Source organism: Meira miltonrushii (genome assembly GCF_003144205.1).
Source record: "Meira miltonrushii strain MCA 3882 unplaced genomic scaffold FA14scaffold_2, whole genome shotgun sequence".
Classification (NCBI taxonomy): Eukaryota; Fungi; Basidiomycota; class Exobasidiomycetes; order Exobasidiales; family Brachybasidiaceae; genus Meira; species Meira miltonrushii.
Window position 1 is genome coordinate 4,449,273 of NW_020289944.1, and position 24,829 is coordinate 4,474,101.

At 43.3% G+C, this 24,829-nt stretch overlaps 8 protein-coding genes across 8 annotated transcripts; 7 read left to right on the forward strand and 1 right to left on the reverse strand.

The window, feature by feature from the left end:
• The first annotated feature begins 1,225 nt into the window (after positions 1-1,225).
• On the forward strand, positions 1,226-4,356 carry FA14DRAFT_135138 (uncharacterized protein). The gene has a single exon (XM_025496997.1). It carries the CDS (start codon positions 1,268-1,270, stop codon positions 4,289-4,291), a length of 3,024 nt encoding a protein of 1,007 aa, XP_025356697.1. The 5' UTR covers positions 1,226-1,267; the 3' UTR covers positions 4,292-4,356.
• Positions 4,357-4,472: 116 nt separating this feature from the next.
• On the reverse strand, positions 4,473-7,731 carry FA14DRAFT_190284 (Oligoxyloglucan reducing end-specific cellobiohydrolase; the record flags this gene model as incomplete). Its single annotated transcript, XM_025501785.1, has 2 exons — positions 4,473-5,646; positions 6,585-7,731. The coding sequence occupies 2 exons, from the start codon at positions 7,729-7,731 to the stop codon at positions 4,523-4,525; spliced, it is 2,271 nt and encodes a 756-aa protein (XP_025356698.1). The 3' UTR covers positions 4,473-4,522.
• A 1,272-nt stretch (positions 7,732-9,003) lies between these two features.
• Positions 9,004-10,599, forward strand: FA14DRAFT_184928 (general substrate transporter; the record flags this gene model as incomplete). Its single annotated transcript, XM_025501417.1, has 1 exon — positions 9,004-10,599. The coding sequence occupies one exon, from the start codon at positions 9,004-9,006 to the stop codon at positions 10,597-10,599; it is 1,596 nt and encodes a 531-aa protein (XP_025356699.1).
• Positions 10,600-11,204: 605 nt separating this feature from the next.
• Positions 11,205-12,510, forward strand: FA14DRAFT_135147 (RNA-binding domain-containing protein). Its single transcript, XM_025496998.1, has 2 exons — positions 11,205-11,511; positions 11,584-12,510. Exon 2 carries the CDS (start codon positions 11,632-11,634, stop codon positions 12,250-12,252), a length of 621 nt encoding a protein of 206 aa, XP_025356700.1. The 5' UTR covers positions 11,205-11,511; positions 11,584-11,631; the 3' UTR covers positions 12,253-12,510.
• Positions 12,511-12,792: 282 nt separating this feature from the next.
• On the forward strand, positions 12,793-13,510 carry FA14DRAFT_114503 (uncharacterized protein; the record flags this gene model as incomplete). The annotated part of the gene is made up of 2 exons (XM_025496056.1): positions 12,793-13,243; positions 13,308-13,510. Coding segments are annotated over 2 exons (654 nt in total), but the record flags the coding sequence as incomplete, so codon positions are not given.
• A 762-nt stretch (positions 13,511-14,272) lies between these two features.
• FA14DRAFT_161130 (uncharacterized protein) lies at positions 14,273-15,536 on the forward strand. Its single transcript, XM_025498971.1, has 2 exons — positions 14,273-14,987; positions 15,052-15,536. Exons 1-2 carry the CDS (start codon positions 14,439-14,441, stop codon positions 15,217-15,219), a joined length of 717 nt encoding a protein of 238 aa, XP_025356702.1. The 5' UTR covers positions 14,273-14,438; the 3' UTR covers positions 15,220-15,536.
• A 1,462-nt stretch (positions 15,537-16,998) lies between these two features.
• On the forward strand, positions 16,999-19,560 carry FA14DRAFT_123013 (DUF1929-domain-containing protein; the record flags this gene model as incomplete). Its single annotated transcript, XM_025496548.1, has 1 exon — positions 16,999-19,560. The coding sequence occupies one exon, from the start codon at positions 16,999-17,001 to the stop codon at positions 19,558-19,560; it is 2,562 nt and encodes an 853-aa protein (XP_025356703.1).
• Positions 19,561-21,988: 2,428 nt separating this feature from the next.
• Positions 21,989-24,829, forward strand: FA14DRAFT_179759 (uncharacterized protein; the record flags this gene model as incomplete). The annotated part of the gene is made up of 1 exon (XM_025500945.1): positions 21,989-24,829. The coding sequence occupies one exon, from the start codon at positions 21,989-21,991 to the stop codon at positions 24,827-24,829; it is 2,841 nt and encodes a 946-aa protein (XP_025356704.1).

The window sequence follows — 24,829 nt, forward strand, 5'->3', positions numbered from 1 at the left end:
GGTGGATCTCGAATGAGAAGAGAATGAATCCATAAACGAGAAGTGGATGATGCCGGTCGAGCGAGGACACATATGAGATGGCGTTTATTGAATTTCCAAAAGATTCACCGTTGCATCGATAGAAGACCTTGGTTGGTTAGGGTTGCATGCCGCCGATCGCACTTCTGAGGCTTTTCTTGTGAAGTGAAGTGATGCCATGTTTGTTTGCATTTGAGTGCCACCATCATTGTTTTGTGAGAAATTTGTGATGCGGATTGGATGACAAGTGGATCTTGAATGACAAGGGGGTCCTTGAATGAGAAGAGGATTTAGAATGAGAAGTGGGCTTGGAATAAGAAGTGGGTTTGGAATGAGATGTGGGTCTTGAATGACAAGTGGATGATGTTTGGAATGAGATGTGGGTGTTGGGGGTTGGAGTCAATCGAAAAAGGCGGACTTTATATAATTTTAGTTCATTCGTTTCACAGTTTTCGGAATTCGTATGATCTTCCCGTATGTCAAATCGAATTCTGACAGGTCAACTTACGATAATTCACATGCATATTATATGACCGAAAAGACCATCCAATCGCTAGCATGATCTAAAGTTCTAGACTGCCCTTGGACCATCTGATGGAATCAAGATAACCCGCTCTTTCGGCTTCCCGGCAATTGATGCTTGGCAGCCTTAATATGTTTGATATGTTGCATCGCTGCTGCCTTATGTTTGACCACCTTGAGTTCTTATCAATCATCAGATGGATGTGAGATATCCCGCTTTGCTGGCTTTCAAACGAATACTTTTTGACCAGTCATCTGCAGCTATTATTTATAAATCTTACTAACCATTCGATGGATCTTAGATATCCCGCTTTTCTGTCTTTCAAACAAATACTTTTTTGACAACTCATCTGCAGCTGCTATTTATAAATCTCACTAACCGTCCGATAGCTTCCAGACCAATCTGTTACTTGCTTTAGACCACATTGCAACGACTTCCTATTTGAATTGGATGACTCAGTCTCATGCTTGACACTCATGATCCGATGCCGGTGGTGGTGATCTGAGAGCATTCACTCTTGAAGCCAATTTATAGCAAGAGAGACCAACACTTAAGCATACGCGTGTATTAAATACGCAAAACGCGTTTCTAGACACAGTGCCAAATTTTGCCATTTAAGCTTTTAGTACGCGTGTATGCAACACTTTGTTTGTGTGTATGCAGTCATACCATCAATCCTTCTCTCACTTGCCATATATATCCCATCCACCTGACCATTCCCTCAACATGTCAACCGATGGCCCTTCATCCGATGGGCGAGGTGCGATTGCATCTTCATCATCAGATATACATCAAACGCCAACCTCAAGAACAGGTGCTGCATCCAATCGAAGAAAGAGTCATAAACAATTGAGCGCAAAACAGTTGGACAAGATTGTAAAAAACCTTACTTCCGTCCAGAAAAGTGTCGGTCATTTACGATCAGATTCGTACGGATCATTATCACATATTGGTGAAATGTCCAATTATGAAAATGCGATCAATGACGAAAACATTTTGCTCGGCGAAGATGGACAGCGTGAATTGGCTTCTTATGCGATCGAGGAAGAAGATGGAGCCTTGCTTGGAGAAACAACGCTAACGGGATTGGATCTGAATCAATTGAATGGAGCAGAAGCATGGCTACAAAGAAAAGGTCTTGATAAATCACTCTTTAAAGGATTCAGTAAAGGACCAGACGGGATCGCATTGGCAAAAGTTGCAGCCAAAGGACCAAAAGGAAAAGACAGTGCTCCGCCAGATTCATTCTTGCACGAAGCCACTTTCGTCTTTAATCCTCTTAATCGTCGTATACCACATCAAACGCCGAGAAAGCAAGCAGCTTCTGGACTTGGAGCAAAAGGACTTCCAAAATTGCCGAAAGAATCAGTTGCCGATCGCATTGCTCGTACAAAGCCGGACGCAAAGAGGACAGCGTCGGGCTCAAACGAAACGGCAAATGCTTCGGTGACACAACAGTCCATTGGTGACTCGACACAGGTAGAACCACTGGCATCGGTACCGAAAGAGATTCAAGAAGCTTTGGTGTTGGAAGACCTTCTCTTTGTCTTGTCTGGAATAGAAGGTCAATATTTCCAGTATACGCCATCTTATTCTCCGGAAGCTCTCGGATCGCGATTGAAAGGTGCCACTTTTACCATTGATTCTGGACTAGACCAATCACTGCAAGATGTTGTTGGGAGGATCCTGCCACTGGCAACGCATTATACCGCCATCTTTGCTTTCGTAGAAGCGGAATCAAGTTTGGAGTTCGGTACAGTGATACATGCTTTGTGTGCAGCTATACGTGATTTGCTAAAAGAGTACGAGATTTTGATCATCCAGCTTGAACACCAAATGGCTACTTCACCTGCGTTCACCTTGCAAAAGCTTTGGTTCTATGTTCATCCGACACTAAGGACGATGTCGCTTTTGCACAACTTTATTACCGAGATTATCGAAGTTTCACATGCAAACGTTTTAGAAGCAGAGGATGATGGTGAGGGAGATTCAAGTGACGAAGATGATGACGACGAGGACGATGAGGAAGACAGCTTAGATCGGAAAAGACGTGAGCTGCTCAGCCTGGATGATGATGACGAAAATAAGATCGTTGGTGGAATAGTGAAAGGTGGAGAGGTTTTATCACTTTTGTACGATCGAGTGATCAGGATGGGAGGTGATGAAGCAGCACACAAACTATTCCGTACCCTCCTCATTCGAGCCGCACAGCCTTATGCGGATATATTGGTTCGGTGGATCACGACAGGAGATCTTTCAGATACGTATGAAGAATTCTTGGTGATGGAAAATCCAAAAGTGACACAGGCAAGCTTGGAATCCGACCCGACTGACGAATTCTGGGAACGACGATACACTTTGCGGGATGAAAGTGCGATCGAGCAAAAGGAACACGAAAGACAACAAGGGCTTGATCTGGATGAAATGTTGGATGAAAGCAGTGCTCGCGGGATCCTTACAGGAGGAGCCAAGATACCGGCATTCTTGGAGCCATGGAAGAGAAAGATTCTGCTTGCCGGCAAGTACTTGAACGTCATTCGTGAATGCAGCAAAGACGTTTCCTCCATTCCAGAGATTGCAGAGCACGCAGAAGCTCTTCAAGATGCGGATATCGACATGACGGACGAATCGTTCTTTCAGTACATCGAAACGGCATACCAACGGGCAAATACGGCATTGTTGAGCTTATTGCTGGACGAGCATAATATCGTCGTGCGATTAAGGTCAATGAAGCACTACTTCTTTCAAACGCACTCTGATTTCTTCTCCTCCTTCCTCGAAGCTGCTGGACGGGAATTGCGCAAAGAGGTTGTTCCTGATAAGGTCAGAGATGTGACGATTATGCGCTTGCAAAGTCACCTCGGTATGGTCCTTGGCAGTTCAAATTGCGTTGGCTATACAGATCCGTTCAGAGAGGACGTCAAGGTGACGTTAGCATCTGAGAATGCGTACGACCAATTGAAACGAATCGCTGAGATCAAAGGAGGAATGGAAGCAGCAAGAGCACAGGCAAAGTTGGCAAAGCAAAAGGATAGAGAGCGTATCCCGTTGATGGAATTGCTGCAATTTGATTTGACGGTCAAGTTCCCCACCTCATTGGTGATCTCTAAAAAGAACATCTTACGTTGGCAATTCCTGCAAAGGCCCATCATCAATCTCAAAGCAACGGAAAAAGCCTTGTGCGATGTGTTTACCGAACATCAAGAACCTGCATGGCGTAAATTGGAGAAAGGTCATCCGCAATTGCAAAAATGGAAGATGCGAATCTTCAACTTACGTCATCGAATCTTGTTCTTTGTTCAGCAAGTTACAGCGTTCATGACAGCTGAAGTGATTGAGCCAAATTGGCGTGATCTGGAGTCAAAAATGGAACGTGCAACAACAGTGGATCAATTCTTGAAAGATCATTTCGATTTTTTGAACCTATGTCGAAAAGAATGCATGTTGACCGATTTACGATTTGTGGAAATGATGTCCAAGCTGATGTCTGTTGCGATCATCTTTTGTGACAATCGAGTCCGGTTTCGTGATCAATTGCATATGGAACGTGCAAATTGGCAAAAAGATTTGTTGGAGTCACCTCATCAAATCGAAGCACCTAAAATGAGCGAAGATGTCCTTAGCTTCCTCAAAAGGATCGAAGGTCATTGGGAAAAGAGATTGAGCACGTTCAAAGATATTGTAGCCCTTCTTTCTACAACCGATAATCCTTCCGCTTTACCTTTATCTTATCGTTTACAGTCCGCTTGATGGCTTTACGAACCGTGTATAATTAAAATGATGTACGATAGAAAATACCAATGCAGTGTATGCTCAATTGTTTTGTCGTGACACTTCACGTGAAATATAGTTTTGAGGCGCAACATTATCATTTGTCATCAAGACCGATAGAATAAAAACAAGTTTCACGACATTCACCAAGAAATAAATACCTGAGCAAAAAAGATCCACTCAACCTGCTCAAAGATGGGCCTGTGGAGACTAGGAACAGGTATCACAACCGTTCACATCTCGAGCATAAAGAGTCACGGAGTTACCTTTATCTTTCAATCTTCCAGCTCCAACGATGACAATATCCTTCGAGTTGAAGCCTACAGCAAGGGAACGTGAATATTGGGCGGGAGAGGATGTTGAGATCTTCGTCCACGCTTTTGAATCGCCATTTTGCTTGTTAACGAACAAAGAGCTATCGCTATAAGCATTTACAACGACTGTCCCATCTGCAGTCTTTACGCCGGACGAGCCCTTCTGTGCACCTACAGGAGTCCAAATCGTGTAAGGAGAAGAAGAGGGTGCCGTGCCATCTTGAGCGATCAATTGAGTGGCACCTACACTATTCCAATTTGTGGGATCATTGGATATCTTGTAATAGACATTACAATTATTTTTACCACAGTATTCGAATGAAAGGATGTAATTTCCATTTCCCATTTGAGCAATTGTAGCCATTCCGGGTCTTGCACTATAGTCTGAATCGACAACATCATCCACAACGCTTGACCAAGTCATCAAGTTGGACGAAGATTGATGAACAAGCTTTTGTCCATGTTTAGCATCCCGTTGATCAGAGTAAAAGCAGTGTAGTTGATTGCCATAGAACAGCAAGAATGGTTCCCAGACTGGTGTTTTTCCGTTTGTTGCAGTTGCCTCTCCACCTTGTGCGACTGAAGATAAAAACTTCCACGTAGAACCCTTATCGGTGGAGATGTATAAATCAATCTTCGTCTTTGAGAGGTCGGCAGGAATGGAGTTACCAGCCAGAAGGATTGCGCCTGCTTTGTAACCACCAAAATCTTGTTTTAATTCAAGGAGGAAAGGCTGATAACGTAAGCCCCAGCCATTCACTTGATCTGTCACTTTACTAAAGCTTGACCAGGTCTTACCATGATCGATTGATCGATAGATTGGGAACCAAGTAACTCCACCCGAGTAGTTCTCCCATGTTGCTAACAATGTACCTGCTGCATCATTTACCGTAAGCAAAAGTGAACGAGCATAAAGAACTGGTGGGGTTTCATAACTTGAAGGTGGTGTAAAGATTGTTGTGGAAAAATCACGCTTTGTCAAGTTGAACAGAGTAGTAGAAGCGCATGCTGTCAAGAGGACTAAGAGTAGGAGGAGGATTGAGGGCACTTTCATCTTGAATAATGGCCCTACCAACAAGAAAAGATGGGTAATATCAAATCATCTTTGACCCAATGGAACACCTTTTAAGTATAGGAAGCATATCACTACATTTAAAGATTGAAGAAGTATGCATTATGACCTGAAGCTTTGTTTTTCTACCAGTCAAAAGATTCATCGTGAGAGATAGCCGAGGTATTCTGATGTTGGAACAACCAAGCAAAATAAAAACGATGGATGTACCTCGGTAGTCCGTTTCCTTACAAAGAACCCCACACAGACTGTATAAGGAATGGGAAATTGAAACAGGTTTAAGTGCTCTCAATACCTTGTGTGAGGTCAGGCGAAGCAGAATAATATCAGGATGACAGCAACGCGGTATCGTCGTGAGAAGTTTGATTGCTTTACTCCTGCATATGAGTGCTTATAGACTTTTCTGTCAGGATCAAGCTAGAAACCTTTGACAGCTTCGATACGAATCAATCTTCTATAGTGAACCAGGAACACAATTCGGTCCCGGCACTTCCGCTCACGTACCTTGCCTCGGCGAAGAATGGATCGAAATGGTTTCGGTTATTCTGAGCATTTTATGTCGCAAAGAGATTCTCTGGATGCAATTCAGCTTTCTTTTTCGGCAATCTCTCATACAAGACTGATTATGAATCGCTTCAGTCAGTGCAAAAAAAGAAGCAAATACCGGACCGAGCTGAGCTGAAGCCCTGGAAAATGTGTATCGCAATAGCATTCTCGATCCAGATGACCGCTAGCTCGAAGTCCTCAACCTCAGTTCACATTACTAGACACTTCAACAGCTAGAATATCATTCATCATCGAATCACAGACAGTCACTGGGAAGTAGGTACATGTGTTCCAAACCCATTCAAGCGTATCGCTTGAGGAGGCTAGGTGCAATAATCACAGCCATTCACATCTCTTGAATAAATAGTCACGGTATTGTTTTTGGTTTTCAATAATCCACCTCCAACAATTTCAATATCCTTAGGATTGAAGCCTACAGCAAGCGAACGTGAATATTGTGCGGGGGATGAAGTTGAAAGCCTTGTCCATGCATGTGGATCGCCATTTTGATGATTGAGGTATAATTCGCCATTACTGTACGAGTTGACAACGACTGTACCGTTCTTAGTCTTTACGCCACATGAGCGTTTTTGAGCACCAACAGGCGTCCAGACTACGTAAGGCGAAGAAAATGGTTGCACGCCATCTTGCGTGATCAATTGAATAGGAGGTTTATGTCCAAATTTCCTTGGATCTTTAGAAATTTTGTAGTACACATTGCAGTTGTTCACACCGCAATATTCAAAAGTATAAATGTACTTTCCATTTCCCATCTTGGCGATCGTGACCATTCCAGGTCTTGCATCATATCCCGGATCGGCCATATCAGTCACAACGTTTGACCAATTCAAAAGATCAGAAGTAGATTGATGAACAAGCTTTTGACCGTGTTTTGGATCACGTTGATCAGAGTAATAGCAAAGCAATCGTTTCTTGTAAACCAACAAGAATGGTTCCCAAACTGGTGTTTTACCATTTTCAGGATCATCAGCTCGGCCACCGCTTGCAACTGAAGATAAAAATTTCCAGGTAAAACCTTTGTCGGTAGAAATGTACAAATCAATCTTTGTTTTCGAAAGGTCGATAGGGATAGAGTTGCCCGCTAAAAGGATTGCGCCCGCTTTATAACAACCGAAATCTTCCTTGAGCTCATAGAGGAACGGTTGATAACGTAAACCCCATCCGTTTACTTGATCTGTCACATTACTGAACCATGACCAAGTTTTACCATGATCAAGCGATCGAAAGATTGGAAACCATGTTACGCCATTCGAATAATTTTTACCTGAATAATTTTCCCAGGTTGCCAGCATTGTGCCTTTTGCGTCGTTCACAGTTAGCAAAAGTGAACGGGCATAAAGAACTGGTGGGGTTTCATATTCGGGAGGCGGAGTAAAGATTGTCGTCGAGAAATCACGTTTCACCAATGTGCCAGCACATGCCGTGAGAAAAATTGAAAGTGAAAGAAGGATTGAGTGAAACTTCATGTTGAAAAGAAGGAATTATGTGTAGAGAGATATTTGTACACTTTTTTGAGCGAAAGCGATTTGACTACCTTTTATACTTGCATCATAATCATTTCGGGTGGGTACATTTGCATGATGAAGCCATATTTGATGATTGCAGAGAATACCGCCGGGCACATTTTCTAACCTGTGTTCCTGAATGGAAGTTTGCTATAGAACATTCCTTACTACTCCACCATTCAAGACCCTTAGAGTGAGAGATAGCTAAGACTGTCTATCTTTTTGAAAACTGAAAGAACGGTAATCTCCAGGAAATGCGGGGTAACCCCACAAATCAGGAACGTCAGACAATCTGAATGACTTGAATTTGGTGAAGTCGCAGTCTTTATGCTTAATGCGAGGTCAGGCGAAACTGATTTTTTTCACGACGAATAAAATTAAAAACTTAATCTTCTTTTGTCCGAGCCACACAAAATTATACCATTCCAAAAAATATTATTTCTGTTGATGACAAGGTCAATAAATGGCGTGATATCTGTCAAAGCACACTTATGATCTTTGCTCTGAAACGCTCTGTCTATGAGGTAATATTATAATTGATGAAGAGCCGAAATGAATGGCAATGTTGCAAAATCATTATAAAGTCTTTGTGCACGTTACGCTCATAGGATCGCAAGACCTATCCTTTTTATAGTCAAGCACTTACAAGAGATTACCGTCAATTTCCAAGCTAGAAAACCGTTTGACACTTTTGACACAAATTAAATTTCTGTTCCGAAATAGGAACATGCTTCGGCTCCGAAGTTTTTGTCAATCTAATTTTCGAAGTACCTTTCTTTAGCGTAGAGCGGCTCCCACTGTTTCGGCTATCTTCAGCTCTTCGTTGTGCAATAACCCTTGCAATTTATGCTTTTTACGTTACGGAGCAGTCAAACTATCGCCTTCTTCTTCTTCGGCAATCTTTGTTCATAGAAGCGATTTACGCAAAGAAGGACTGACGCCTGCATTATCAAATTCAGCAAGACATTGCCAAATTAAAGCACCGAAGACCACCATTATGAATCCAAAAAGCTCGATTGTCTAATTCGGAGCCAATGTTGTTGAAAGACTGGTTTGGACAAAAGCATGCTACCATGCCGTCTGTGATCCGTGCATGTATTACGCCATTTTTCTTGTTGTGATTCTACGGATCCACAGAATTCCGGGGAAAAGGGTTCATTGGTATATAAACCACCTATGACAAAATGGAAAGAAGTGTAGACTTCATCCTCCTCACACAATATCTCGCCCGCCATGGCTCTCCCTCCAAAGGTTTATACTTTCTTGTGTGGCTGTTTTGCAGCTTTTGGCTCATTCACCTTTGGATATGATTTAGGTGTCATTGCCGGTGTATTGACAGCGCCTGACTTTCTCCGGGTGACAAATTTACAAGGAACTGATAATGAAACGTCAAACTACCTCGGTTTTATCGCGAGTTCAATGGTTTTAGGCGCATTTTGTGCTTGCGTACCAACTTCACTCATTGCCGATAAATTAAGTCGAAGGACGGCAATCGTAAATTCTGCGGCAATCTTCACATTTGGTGCAATCCTTCAAGCTGCTGCTCAAAATCGTGAAATGATGATGGCAGGACGTTTCATCACAGGATTGGGTATTGGAGGATTAACGATGCTCGCTCCATTGTATCAATCCGAAATCGCTCACCCTTCCATGCGAGGCTCTCTTACCACATTGCAACAATTGTTCCTTGGAATTGGAGCATTTATTGCAAGTTTGAGTAATTATGGATTGCTCATTCATCATTTAGACACACCTTTTCAATGGAGATTTGCACTGGCACTTCAAATTGCTCCTGCGATACCATTGCTTACGTGCATGTTCCTTCTTCCAGAATCACCAAGATGGTATATGCTCAAAGGTCGTAGAGAAGATGCTCATCGTACCCTTGCACGCCTTCATGCAAGCGATCAACTCGAACATCCTTTTGTCTTGGCACAAATGATCGAATTGGAAGCGGCTGTTCAACGTGATACAGAAGCAGAACGTGTACATGGTGGCTGGATGTCTTTGATCAATAACCGTCAAACTTTCCGCAAAGTACTTTTAGGGGTCATTCTTCAATTCAGCGTTCAAATGACTGGTGTTTCGGCAATTCAATATTTCTCACCTACAATCTTTAAAGTTTTCGGGTTCAGTGTCAGACGTTCGTTACTCTTTAACTCCATCGCAAATGTTTTCGCTTTGGTAGGAGAAATCTGCGCAGTTTTGTTCGTCGATCAGGTTGGCCGTCGAACTCCTTTGATCGGCTGCAATATAGGATCGGGTATCACGTTCGTCATTGGAACTGCCTTGATGGCAATTTATCCTGCTACGAATGCAAATAATAACAAAAGCGCTGCTTATGCTTTCGTTGTGATGACTTGGTTATTCCAATGGTTCTTCTCTTTCGGTATTGGTCCACTCTCATGGACGTATCCGGTTGAGATTTTCAGTACAGGAATGCGAGCTCGTGGAACAGCCGTGACGACGATGTCATCTTACATTAGCAATTTTATGATCGGTCAAGTATCTCCGATTGCTTTCAAGAATGTTGGTTGGCGATATTATCTTTTATTTGCAATTTGTGGTTTCACAAATGCATTAACTGTTTATCTCTTATTCCCTGAAACAAAAGGTCGTACGCTGGAGGAAATGGATTTGTACATGGAACAAATGCCATGGATCGTCGTTGGCACGTCAAAAGCATTGGAGATTTCGGCAAAAGAACGTGAAGTTCAATTGAAGCGTGGCATTGTACATGATGGTATCGGGGAAGGAACTTATGGAGAAGTTCCTACGCTGAAGAGAAAGCAAGGGGATGTTGAAAATACGCCTGATGAGAAGAAGTAGTGTCGTTCATTTTTTTCCACGATGACATGTATAGTAATGCTCTTTGAAACTTTACGAGAACTTTCTTTTGACTAGTATATGATTTGGCATTCTGAAAGGAGGTCCAAGTTCTATCAGAATTGCGCTTTTGCCACTAGCATGGAAAACTGTAGCTTTAGTTAGTTATTGGCTAATTTGACAGCCAGCCAGGCAGGCATTCATTGGATTGGCGTAAGGACGAAACAGTTAGCCCGTGTGAGCGTGAGTAAATGCGTGCGCGCGCGCCATCAAAAAGTCAATTTACACTGCGCAGCGCACATAGAGTATCTACACACACACAGTAGACAGCGGGGCCGGCGTGCAATTACGTGTTGTGCATGTGACCAGTGTTTTTTTACTCAATCTTCAGAAGCGAGCAAAAAGGGAAAAAGGCGAGTAGGAAAAAACAGACACTGGTCTAGAGCCCAAAAAGATACTTACAAAGTCAATTAATGCATCCAAATTTTTCATGTCGAGTTAAGCTCTAAAATGATGAATGAGTTCTAATTACTCTTCTTCTAATCAGTTTTGACAACTCTTTTGCATTTCCCATTTGCTTTTCCACTCTCTTCCATCATCTACTATCACGAACGGTCGCTAGGAGTTCTCTTTTCTTTCTCTCGATTCTCTCTCGCTTTCGTTCATCCCGTTTGTGTTCTTGCGTGCGTGGTGTTCGTGTGGTTTCGTCTTTTTTCTCTTTTTTCCGTTTCTCGTTTTATTTCGTGTGCATCGGTTCTTTCGTTTGCGCTCGTATCCAATAATCTCAATCTCTCTCAATCATTTCAATTTGGTTCGGACTTGTGCCTATTTTCTTTTGACGATTTCAAGGTTGGACAAAGTATAATCTTTCCAACTTTTTATCATATTATTGTATAACGTTTGTTTGCTTAAAAGGTGAGTTTGCATTTAATGCACCTTCTTTCACTGCAACATTACTGACATCCACAACTCTCTTCCCTTCTACAGACTCGATTACGTGTACTTGTTTCGACATTTCATATCTGTTTACCAAAAATGGCTAAAGTTTACGTCGGTAACCTTTCTTGGAACACAAACGATGATGGATTGGCTCAAGCCTTTTCCGCTTTTGGTCAATTGACCGATTATATCGTCATGAAAGATCGTGAAACCGGTCGTTCTCGTGGTTTCGGTTTTGTTACATACGGTACACAACAAGAAGCTGATGCTGCAATCGCCGGTCTCAACGAACAAGAGCTCGACGGTCGTCGCATTCGTGTCAACATGGCCAACTCTCGTCCCGTTGGTATGGGTGCCGGTATGGGCGCTGGAGGTTATGGTGGCGGCTACGGTGGTGCAGGCATGAACCCTCAATCATATGGTGGTTATGGTGCTCCTCAAGGCGGTTACGCAGGCGGCTACGGTGCTCAACAAGGTGCTTATGGCGCTCAACAAGGCTTTGGAGGTCAACAAGGCTTCGGCGGTCAACAAGGTTTCGGTGGACCTCAAGGTTACGGAGCACCACAAGGCGGCTACGGAGGCAGCTTCCCACCACCACCACAAAACGGCTTCGGCGGTCAAGCAGCAGGCGGTTTCCCTGGTCAACAAGGCGGTGGTTACCCTGCTGGTGGACAAGCTGGTGGTTACCCAGGATCTACTCAAGGTGGCGGTTACTAAAAAGCTCTCCTTTGACATTTGAATGAATGCGAGTTCGGGACAAGGGAAGGCTTGCAAGCTATCCTGTGTTCCACTCCATCCTTCGTGTTTGAGCTGTCAAAATTTATAATACTTTCCGTACCATTCACAAAAAAATCATGTTGAAATCAAGTTGATTTAACTAACTTTTAAAAATCACAACTTCATCTTTTCTTTCCTCTTCTACTCGTGCGACAATGCCGTCTGCACTGAACTTCATACCAATCTATCAATTTAACGTCTTTATTTTCCTTCTTCAAAAATGACACTTCTTTTGTCTGTCTTTGTCTTGTCCGTGCACTTTTGTGTGAGAAGTGAGGGAATTGATTAGCAGAGTGCGGAGAATAAAAAATTGAATGCGTCGTGTTCCATAAGCGGGAATACACCTCCACCGCCTGGAATGCACACTTTACGCACTGTTCCCATGGCTTACTGATCAAAATGGATGCATAATGATAAAGTTTGACAGGTAAGTAATGAATGTGACAATTGAATACCACCACCAACCTCTCTAATACAATGACATCTACACGATCAGCCATCCTTTTCGGCGCAACGGGAGCGGTAGGAAAGCCGTTGCTGTCAGAACTTCTAAAGAGTCCACAATATGATCAAGTACACGCATTCGTACGCAAGCCATTCAAGAACGAATCAAGCTATAAAGAAGAAGCCAAGTTAATTGAACATTTATTAGATTTTGAAAAATTGCTTGAGGAAGGAAAAGGAGTGGAAGAAATTCGGGATGTTAAAGCAGAAGCTGTTTATATTACCCTAGGAACAACGAGAGCAAATGCAGGTTCAGCAGAAGCTTTTGAGAGAATTGATCGTGAATACGTTTTGGCTGCTGCAAAGGCTGCTTTACATCCTGATCAACAACAAAATCAAAAAGTTCTTTATTGTTCTTCTTTTGGCGTTAGTGCAAAAAGTCCATTCTTATACCCCAAGAGTAAAGGTTTGACCGAAGAAGGATTAGGTGAGTAAGACAGAAAGGAATATGGTATAGACAGATTACTGACTATCCCCCACCAAACAAACAGCATCACTTGGATATTCAGATACGATTCTCTTCCGACCTGGTTTCTTAGCACAAGCAAATCGAGCACAATCCCGTAAAGTTGAACAAATTTACGGTTTCGTAACGCACAATATTCTTTCGCACGTTTGGAATGATGCAGAGATTAAAGTTGCAGTATTAGCAAAAGCTTTTAGAGTTGCAGGAGAGAATGGTTCCTCAGGTTTAACAAGCCTTGGTGTAGGGTCGCCTCCAAGTGATTCGTTCAGACGTGATGGAAACGCAAAAGGAACAGTCACGATCATCAAAAATATCGAAGCCATTCAACTTGCCAAACAGACCGAAAAGGCTGCTTTGTGATTGGTGTTCACAAAGCCTCTGGACTAGTTTTATCATTATATAGATCGTAGAATACCCCCTATATTTTCTTTCATCTCACGGATTGTTGCCTTACCTCGGAATATGCTATTGATTAATACGTTCTTGAAGTTTGTATATGGGTATAAGGTAACACAAAAAGCGATAACAATGCAGTCATAGGGATTGAATCTACCCTCTTAAAAGGACCCATACGTGATTCTCCCTGATCTTCCGAATTGCAAAGCAAATTTCTTGCCCCATCGTTTGATATACAATACTCGCGGAATGATTGGGTATCTGCAATGCATATAACAGAGAGATAAATGATCAGTAAGCTGTCATCAATGGATTAAGACGACTTCTTAACTCACGTATGAATATGATGATGAACGTGAAATTCAGCCATGTTGAGGGTGAGTCAAATTAAGAGCTCAATGTTGTGTTCGTGAGAGAAGAGGTGGAGAAAGTGTTATTTGTTTGTGTTTCCCTTTTTGTATCAAATAAATGTTCGGGTTTTAATTTTTAATGCACTGCACTGACTTTCTATTTTGACATGTTTGACATTCCCATAGGCTGTGCTGTGTATGTGTGTACAGCCTGCACACCCAACCATCCAACGCGGCTGTGTAGGCAGTCTAGTGTGAAAAATCTAGAGAGAGATTTGCTCCTTTGATTGACTTTTCTGGCTTTTGCTTCAAAGTTGAACTCGTCAACTGGTCAACGGGAGATTGAGAGCTGATATGCATGCTTAAGCTGTTAAAGTGCTTTATACGACCCATCCATTCAAGCCGACAGAATGACTGATTCTGCATACAAATTCCCAGAAAGACGATCACAGTCTGGATCAGCAGAGCGAAACAGCAAGCCAATCGCAGATACGCTGTGTCCTCTTCTAAGCAAGTGGTTTAGCACAATTCAAAGAGATGCAAGACTACTGGAGATCGGATCAGGAGAAGGAGAGCAATTGGCAGCAATCGTGAAAGGATTACAACAAAAGAACGATCATAGCCACAAGATAACAATTCAGCCCACTGAGGCTGATCCTCAAGGTTGTGAAGATGTTGATAAGAGATGCAATGATCTCAATAGCGAGCACATATGCATAAATGCATGTCACTGCCTAGACATCGATCGAGAAGAAGATTGGAAACTGCTGGCAGGTGATGGGTTTGATGTCGTAATGCTCTTCAACATTGTCCATATCATCCCTTTTCTTACTGTTCAGAATTTATTCAAGCATTTCGGTAATCAGTCCCCTTCTGTGCTCAACCCTACACAAGGCAGGATCATCTTGTATGGCGCATTTGACGAAGAAGGAAAGACACGAAGCGAAGGAAACGAAAAGGTGAGCTGGAAGGATGAAGAGAAGAATTGTTGTACAACCGTCACTAATCCATTTCTATCACCAGTTTGACGTCTATTTGAAGCAGAAAGACAATCGGTTTGGTTTGCGAAACATACAAACCGACCTAGAACCTCTTGCGAAACAATCCAGTCTGTTTCTGGAAGAGAAGATTGAGATGCCAAGTGGAAACGTGAGTGTTGATGATGCAAAAGAGAACGAGTGTGAATGCTGACAGTCTTTTCGTTTCTATCCGGTTCCACGAAGCTACTGCTCATCTTCAATCGCGGGAAATCGGAATCGATAAAATGAGATGAATGAATGCATTGTATTATGCTGTGTCTGTTACCGATTGGCCGATGAAGAACAATAGCATCATACATATACCCGAGAGTAATCTATGGATGATCTTGCACGACAATTGTATTCATACTTGCCTTCAATAGAAGCGTGCCTGAGCCTGTCAAGCGTGCCTGGTCGGTCAAATTCACTCTTGGCATGTTATTTTTCTCCGCTCTCTCCTTTTAGCGTAAATGCCATTCTAAGCTAGAAAAAAATACCAAATGACCAACTTTGTCCGAACAGACGTGTGCAGCAACATTCCCCGGTCTACTTACTCGGTGAATTGAAGGGAATTGAACTTTTGTCCGCCGGTAGATAGACGGTTAAACCGTAGATTCAGTCCTTTTTTGATTGCATTTCTTGGCTACCAATTCATCAATCCAATATATGATTGGTTTCTCTTCCTTCGCGTAAGCACCCTACTGTTAAACTTTCAAATAAAATGCATGTTTAGCGTTAAAATTTAACAATCTTTCTTTTTTAATTTATGCAGCCTCAACCAAACTGCATTGTCTGTCGTGTCGGGCAGGGTTGGTCATTCACCAGAATAGATGCATGCTTCTCAACCCTCCTACCATTAATGTGCATTGCTCAATTTTGGCTCCTTTCCAATTCCCGAGAAAGTGGCTGCTGCTGCAATAAAAGTGAGAGACAGGGCCCCCCTTTTTCTTCCAACGCCCAACAAAGAAAAGAACGGGCGCGTTCGATCCGTGCTAGTTTTTGCGTGTGCATGAGCTTCGGACTTGCGCACCATTACTGCAAACCAACGCGAAGAAAAAGAAATGTAAGCTCAGCGTATCTCCCCTCTTGACTGACGTACTTACCGACAAAAACTTTAACACGCGCGCTTACTCGGATTTCAAACGCCAGACGACATAGTGCGCGTATATGCGAATCCTGTCTTTTTGATTTAATAAATCTAGACAAGGCGTTAGTGCGAATTTATAAACGAGGATGCATAAGAGAAGTCTTGGCCAAAGATAGTGCGCAGCGCGTGTGTGTGTGTGTCGCGTCTTTTTGCACACATACACACACAGCTGCATAACTCCTGAGCTGAATTGAAAGGCACGCATGCAAAGCAGCACGCTGACTATACACACACATACACTCTGTCCTCCTCCCTTGGCAAGGGGCAGGCAGAATATTTCCCTTTCTCCCTTTTTCTCAATATCATTGATTCATTGTCATCATCATTTCACTTCATCTTCATCACCTCACGTATCATCTTCTCCGATTGACGAGAATATTTGGACAAAAGGCATTTGAATAGCAGCCTCATAGCTCTTCTTTCCATCGCCTTAACACTAACTCGTACACCTCAAAGCGACGGCTTTTGTTAACAAAAATAGGTGAACGTAGCAAATTGTGACGCATAATTAACAACGGTGCCGTGAATTGGTGGAAAGTCTACCTTTATTCGTCTCAAAGTCCGTATTGTGCTTTACATCCAGGAGCTCAGCCGGACACCGCCCGTTTCAATATTTAAATCTCATCTCAAAGAAAACATTTCTTGTTGCCCTCCTTGACATCTTCCGCATTCATCCGTCAACATTAAGATCAAAGAACAAAAACAAATCACATTCATTCTCTCTCGCTCTCCCATCTTTACACATATCGCAAAATGTTTGCTGCTCGTGCCACTCTGCAGGCCTTGACGGCCGCAGTTTTGGCCATGACTGCTCTCAACACACAATCAATCCTTGCACAACGTCAAGCAGGTGGATTTGAAGTCGTTTTGGAAAACTCTTTGGCTTCTGCAATGATGTTGGCATTAATCGATGAAAATAACGTAATGATTATCGATAAAGCCGAAAATAATCCAACAAAATTGGACAATGGTAAACCTGTTTGGGGATCTGTTATGAGCTTGTCCGATAATACTGCACGCGGCCTGGATATGATCACCAATCCTTTCTGCGCCGCAGGTGCTACATTAGGTAATGGAACATGGATGGTCGCTGGAGGAAATCAAGCTATCGGATACGGTGGTGGCGCACTAAACGTCGCAGGACAGCCTACAGTCACACCCGCCCAGGGACCATATCAAGATTATGACGGTCGATTGGCAATCCGTTTGATGGACCCAACCAACGGAAATAGCGGTAATATCGCATGGCAAGACAATTCCACCTTTATGAAAACACCTCGTTGGTATCCCGGTATTGAAGTCATGACTGACGGTAGTGTTTTATTGATCGGTGGTATGACTGGTGGTGGTTACATCAACCGTAATTATCCTAACCAAGATCCTGCATTCGAAGGTGCAGCTGCACCTCAAGCACTCGCTGGTAACACATGGGCTGCTGTTTCGAATCAAATCAACTCTGGTGGTTCTAATCCTACATGGGAATTCTTCCCTGACAAGGGTTTCCCACCTCAAATCATGACATTCATGCAAAACACCAGTGGTCTGAACACCTACCCTCATACATATTTGATGCCAAGTGGCAAACTATTCATGCAAGCCAATTACAGTACAGCTCTTTGGAACCCTTACGCCAATGATGAAACCAAAGCATACAATCTCTTGGATGATATGCCAGATCAAATCGTTCGTGTCTACCCTGCTTCAGGTGCTACTGCCATGCTTCCATTGACACCAGAGAACAACTACACCCCAACAATCTTGTTCTGCGGTGGTACAATCATGACTGATCAACAGTGGGGTTCTTACACCAGTCCATTGGACAGTTTGAACCTGTACACACATGCAGCTCAAAAGGACTGTTCATCAATCACTCCTGAAGATGCAAACGGAAATTTGGTCAGTGGCTCCTACACACGTGAAGAAGAATTGCCAGAACCACGTACTATGGGACAATTTATTCACTTGCCAACCGGTCAAATGGTGATTGTTAACGGTGCTCAAATGGGAACAGCAGGTTACGGTAACATGTCTTGGAACAAGATCAACGGTGTCAACTTTGAAGGTTTGTCAAACAATCCTACCTATCAACCTGTATTGTATGACCCAGAAAAGCCTATGGGTAGCCGTTTGAGTCGAGATGGTTTCGGTATCTCCAACATCGCTCGTCTTTACCACTCTTCCGCTATCCTTTTGCCTGACGGATCTGTTTTGATTGGTGGATCAAACCCGCATCAGGATGTCTCAATCAACATGCCTGCAAACACCAGTCCTCAAGCATTCAACACAACATACGAAATGGAAAAATGGTACCCTCCTTACTTCTTTGAAACTCGCCCAGAACCAACAGGTCTTCCTTCTTACATCTTGTACGGAGGAGCAACATGGAATTTCACCATGCCTGCATCTTACATGGGCTCATCTGCAAATTACAAGGCAAACAACACAAAGGTTATGGTCATCCGTCCAGGTTTCTCTACCCATGCCATGAACATGGGTCAACGCAGTATGCGTTTGCAACACACTTACACGGTCAATGATGATGGATCTGTTATGTACATGGTCAACCCGATGCCTACCAACCAAAATCTGTTCGTTCAAGGCCCAGCATTGTTGTTCATTACCATTGACGGAATTCCAAGTTCAGGTAAATTCATTCAAGTCGGTACTCAAAAGCAAGGTGGACAAATTCCAAATACTATCACAGCAGGAGCAGCACCCAAGGTGCTTCCTCAGGGTATCAATAATTCCAAGTACGATGCAATCCCAGAAGGTCATGGTATCGAAAGCTTTGGACTTGGTAAATTGATTGGTATCATTGTTGCAGGAGTTGCGGTGATTGCATTGCTCTTGTTGGGATTGATCTGCTGGCGTCGTCGTGCACGTCGTGGTCAAACGACCAAGGCAGCCGCACCTGCTAGCGGAGCAATCTACGGAATGGGTGGTTACACAACCAATGGACCAGAATACAAGCGTGTTCATACACCTAGCAACACGCCTTTCCAAACCTTTGCTGGACCTGGAAGAGGAAGTACAGGCACATTTGATACGTACAAGATGAACGATGTCAGTGCAGCAAATACACCATACTATGACAACCCACCACGATTAGGAACGCCACAAAATGGAATGCCAAGATCACCTTTGATGCACGAAACTGCTTCTTTGCATTCGACCACACAAGGACAAGGATGGGGAGAACATCAAGCACAAGGTGATGTTGGAGAGCAATATTACAATAATTCAGCCTACTCTGATCCATCGAGATATTATGAAACTCCTGGACAACAGCATATGTCTTATCACTCTAGTCAATCTTATGGAGGTGGACCAAGACCGGATAGCCAAAGCTATTTCCGAGCCAATTAATTTGGAGGCCGGATCACTGTATCTCTCTTTTTTCTCCTTTTTCGTTCCGGTTCGTTCAATTGTTTCACTATCTTGCATCATCCTGCGTCTCCCTATTGCCTGAAAAACATCGTTTTGTCTTTTTTTCTTTCTTTTCTTCTTTTTTTGGATCAAATGATCAGCAAATTTCGACATCAAATACCACTACACACTCTTTTCTCTTTACTTGAATCAAAAATTCTTCCATTTAATTTATCAATGCAGCATCTATTATTGCTACCGAATTTTCCCCACTCTTCTTCTGCTTCTTTTCTTTTCATATTCTCATCTTTACAAACGCATAATGAACCCCAAAACCACATCACTTTTGGCGCTTTCTGCGAATCTTCCAAAGGAAAAAGAATGAAAGAAGGATCTCAAAAGTTCTGATTTCATTTTCTCTTTTATGTATGTACACGAATGGACAATAATTCAATTGCGTTCGCCTCCTTGTGATGATCATTTGTGTGAGTGGGTGTGGTCTTAGTAACCAGTAAGGTGTGCGTTGTGCTTTGTGCTTTGTGCAAGGGTAACACATTCCAAAGGGCAAAGGGCGCTAACATGAAAACTTGGCTTTGCTCTTTGCTCTGAGAAACGCGGGTTTAGATGCGTGTACAATACGCGGCGTGCTTTGCGGTGTGTGTGTGTGATTGTGCTTGTGCGTGTTTGCTTGCATTAATCATGCGTCCAACAAACACACACTTTCTTTTTTTATTTTAAATCGGGTGATCAGACCTCAAGAAGGGTTGGTAATCTATCATCAATCGCGAGATCAGGCAAGATTTGTTGGATTGCAGCCATCATCTCAAGTCACAAAAGGGTTCAGGAAAGACAACTACAGCCTTTTTGAGAAAGATTTGATTGGATCAATCATCGTTCGTTGACATTCTGTTCATCATTGACGCGCGTTTTGGATCAGAGGTGCTATTGGGTTGGACGAAAAGCTGTTTCTTTTGGAAACGATAATACGCATTCTCATCATACGTTGAATCGTCACAGACTTGCTTCTTCAGATCAACTATACGTATTGCACTGGTTCAATTGACACACCTCAGTACAGCAATCGTCCGAAAAGCGTTCTCGGGCGGGTATTGAATCTTCTTTGTGGGATTCCGTGTACCTTTCTCTCATTCAGCATTCTTGACAGACCGACAATTTCCAACAAAGATCGGTGAACCGTAATTAATTTGAATCATTACCGCGCGGCAAACAAAAAAGCAAAAAAGTGTTGAATTCGGTACGCATTGGCCCATAACGGCAATTCGGTTTGATCAAAAGAAAGAGAGAGAATTGAAATTGAACAAGTTAAACGGAGAAAGCCCTAAAGCCCCAAGGAATATTAAGTAGAAACTTCTTTCTCTCAGGGGCGTTTTCGAAAGGGAAAAAAGGTACGAAGAACAGCCACCACTGCTTGGAAACGTGTATGGTTGTTCTGATTCACGTTTAAAACTCATCATAGGATCAAAACGACTTCTTAGCTTTCACTTGCGCTTAACAATTCATTCATCAAGCACCGCATTGTCAAACAGTTGAACAGCTTTCGACATAGATTACGTATTCCTGTTTGATCTAGGGCCACGTGAGAAGGCGTATTCGGAAAGATAATCGGTTGGGTACTTCTCTTGCCACCATCTGGTATCTTTGGGGAAGCTATACAGAGGCTAGATTCAGATTTTGGACCAGCACATCCTGTGCCGAAAAGAAGGAGAAAGAGAACGATTTCGTGTGGCTGGGATCCAGTGGAGGTTCAGGACAGTAACGTTACATTCCACAAGAGATACGTTCGAAAGAAAGATTGCCACTTTCAGATTGAAAAGAAAGTGGGCCCATTCACTCAAGTGCTCAGACAACAACTTTAAATTGCCAATTAAACAGCGGACAACATCCACTTTAATTGGTCTTTCTGCAAGATAGATCGGAATCTAAACGGCGACTTTGCATTTTGTGAGTATGACTTCCCATGTTTCAATTTGTCGTTCCTTTGTCCTCGGTTTCTCTTTTGTTGAAGTATGAATGGCACGTTGAAGTGCCTGCGTTTGCACGCTGATGATTTTCATCCTTCTTTACGCGCTCTCACGCTTTTTGGGGGAGAATGTCAGTGTTTTTTCTTGTCGGACTTCTAGCGTACTGTTGACAAAGGGATGATGGTGTACAATCAGTTGCATTAGCGTCAAGGTAATAAGGTGGGATCAACTGTTCCAAAAGATGTCTGTGCTACGTCGTTCAGGAACAAAGGGAATTAAAGTGAAGAGGCGGGAATCAGGTATTGGTGGGATACCGAACCCAGTCCAAGGGTAAGACGTATCTCTATCCCCACTTTCTTTCAAATCGAACACCATCATCATCTCTTTGATCACTACAATTATTCCATTTCCCCCTTTTCACTTCAAACTGGTCGAATATTGACAAAATGCCACATCCTTCACCCGTTACAGCAACGAAAGATTTATCCTCGCTAAAGTGGTCAGATTGTCTCAACGAGGATTTCACAGAAGAGTCAGTAAAGGAGATCGATCCACGAGAACACTTTTTCGATTTATCACTTAAGCGACTTTTAAGTTGGCAAGCAGAATTATTACAAAAAGAAGTCAAGGAGGTGAAGGAGAAATCATTAACGATCAAGATTCCACCCAATCAATCCGAAGAGATGTCTTGGTCATCGGCAGCAACGGGGAAGCCACAATTGTCCTATGCTGAACGATTGCGAAGGGCAAAAGAAGGCTCAAAAGCTACTGCAAACGAAGGTGTTGAAGATGGAGTGACACAAGATAAAGAGGAAAGAGATGTTAGAGGCAAGGATTTAAGTACGAAATCAACTTCAAACCCTTCCCTACTCTCTGGCGATACAAGCAAAGTCACATCTTCCGATATTTCACCTTCTCTTTCATCGTATGGAGACACAGTCGCTACATCATCTCCTGCTATCTCTTCTTCTGGCTCACCAAGTCTCGCGCCACCAAGTTATGCTAGCAGTGCACCTTCCACCGCTGTCTCTGCACCTGTACCAACCACTCAAGTCAATATTTGGGAAGCTCGTCGATTACAATTGCAGGAACAGACAAAGAAGCTTAACGAAGCAAAGCCAACGGCTGATGTCGAGACTGATCAAGGTAACAAGGTGAACGAATATGGCTCAGCGGACGCTCCAAAGCTGAATGGTGAAGCAATTGGAGCAAATGCAAAGCCCAATGAGAGTCAAGCATCGCCTGAGACATCAAATAGAGCAACGGAAGATCCTGCAAGTCTTAATGAGAATGGCAAGCTAAATTCTGCAGCAGATGGCAAGGCAGAAGAGAAACAAAAGGCGGGCAAGGCTTCAAAGAAGAAGAAGCAAAGTCAAAACAGTCAAGCTGCTCAGCCTCCATTGATATCGGATGCTAGCAATTGGCCAAGTCCAAACATGGCAAAAGAGAAAGCCATAAGGAATGCGTCTCCTTTAACACCATCACAAGACATCAAATCACGTCAGAACTCATCAGATGAGAGTCGCCCTTCCACTGATGCTCCGAAACCTTCACCATCGCCACTCGCAAACGGTTCAGTGTTAGATCAACTTGATGTTGAAGTCTTGCATCCATCAAGGAAGGAGGAAAGACAGCGTAAAGGAGGTAAGCAATGGATTGCAATCGTTCCTACTCTTACACATTCGGTGCCCCCGAACACAAGACCGACTCAACAGCAGAAACGATCAGGCAAGAATCAAGGCGTTGTCGGAAGTTCAAATGCAAAGCGTGTCAATGGCGTTCCTCATGCGAAGCAGCCATTCGATGCAAGAAGTTCTTCTGATCCTCAATCAAGTGCACCACGATCGAGATTACAAAGAAATGATGAAGCAACTCAAGATACACTCAACAAAGATGATATTGGTAACGCAAATGAAGCATCAGCAATTGCAGAGACTAGCTCGAATCTTCAATACATTGGACAATTCCCACAATTCCCTCAAGCGCAAATCGTTGAGAGTGGAGTAGATTCCACAAAGACTGGACAGCCAGTCACCGGACAAAGACGAAAGAGTGGAACACGCACGCCAAGAGGAGCGCGAGGCAGAGGAGGTTCAAAGAGATCGAGTGACAGCGAAGCAAACAATGCAAACACCTCAGCTGACACAAGTCAACAAGGTGATGTCGATTCTAATTCAGTAAGCAATGCACAGCCATCAGGATCTAGTGACCGTTCAGCAAAGCCATCTCAACGGAGAGACACTTTGCCCAACACACGTAAGCCGCCATCTGGGCCACGCTTCCAAAATCAAGGTGGAGGAGGATCGAGAAGATCAACGATTCAAATGATGAATGGTTTGGATCAACAGTATTACGATCCATACATGCAGGCGATGCACTTTGGTGGCCCACCACCGCCAATGTTTGCTGGTGGACCTCCGCCTTTTGGTCATCCTGGTCCTTCCTTTGCACCGCAATTCGGTGCTATGCAAGTACCTATACTCGAAAGTACTCCGGTCGAATTTGCACCGAAAGGAAACTCAACCTCAGAAGAGCCCACTTCAGCATTATTGTGGCAAATTGAATTTTATTTCTCTCATCAAAATCTTCAAGGTGATTTCTATTTGAGAAAAGTGATGGATTCTCAAGGCTATGTTACGATTGAAAAGTTGGCTGCCTTTAACCGTGTGAAAAGGCTATCAGGGGAGAATATTGATTTGATCAGAGACACCATCAGATTCAGCAAGGTGTTGCAACTGAACGAAGATGCAAGCAAGGTGCGCAAAGCATTCGGTTGGGAGCCTTATGTCTTAGTGGAAGGTCAACATGCTCAACAATGGCAAATACAACCACCTTCTATACCTCAATCACCCTATATGGGCTCACCACCAGCACATCCAAATGCAAATGCTTATCCTTTGCCGCCAATTCAATTTTCACCTTATGGTCCTCCAGAGATGATCGGATCGCCTCCGTTGAATGGAGCAGCGCCCCCTCTACCGATGAGAAATATGCCTTATCCTGGTTTCCCGCCTTCAATGCATTATGGTAACGCAGAGCACATTCCACCGCATGCCATGGGATTTGCTCCACATGCTGAAAATGGTGCACGAAGCCCTTCGTCTGCTGGAATGGATAGTCTTGCTCAATCTGCAGAGCAGCTATCGATCTCTGGAGGTTCGGCTCCGAACTTTTATCGTAACAACAACGATCAAGCTGAAGAGGATGAAGAAGATTCTCCCTTAGGCGTTGTGGCTGCAACAGGACTTGGAGGAACATTGATGCCAACAAACAAGAAAGAGGTTTAG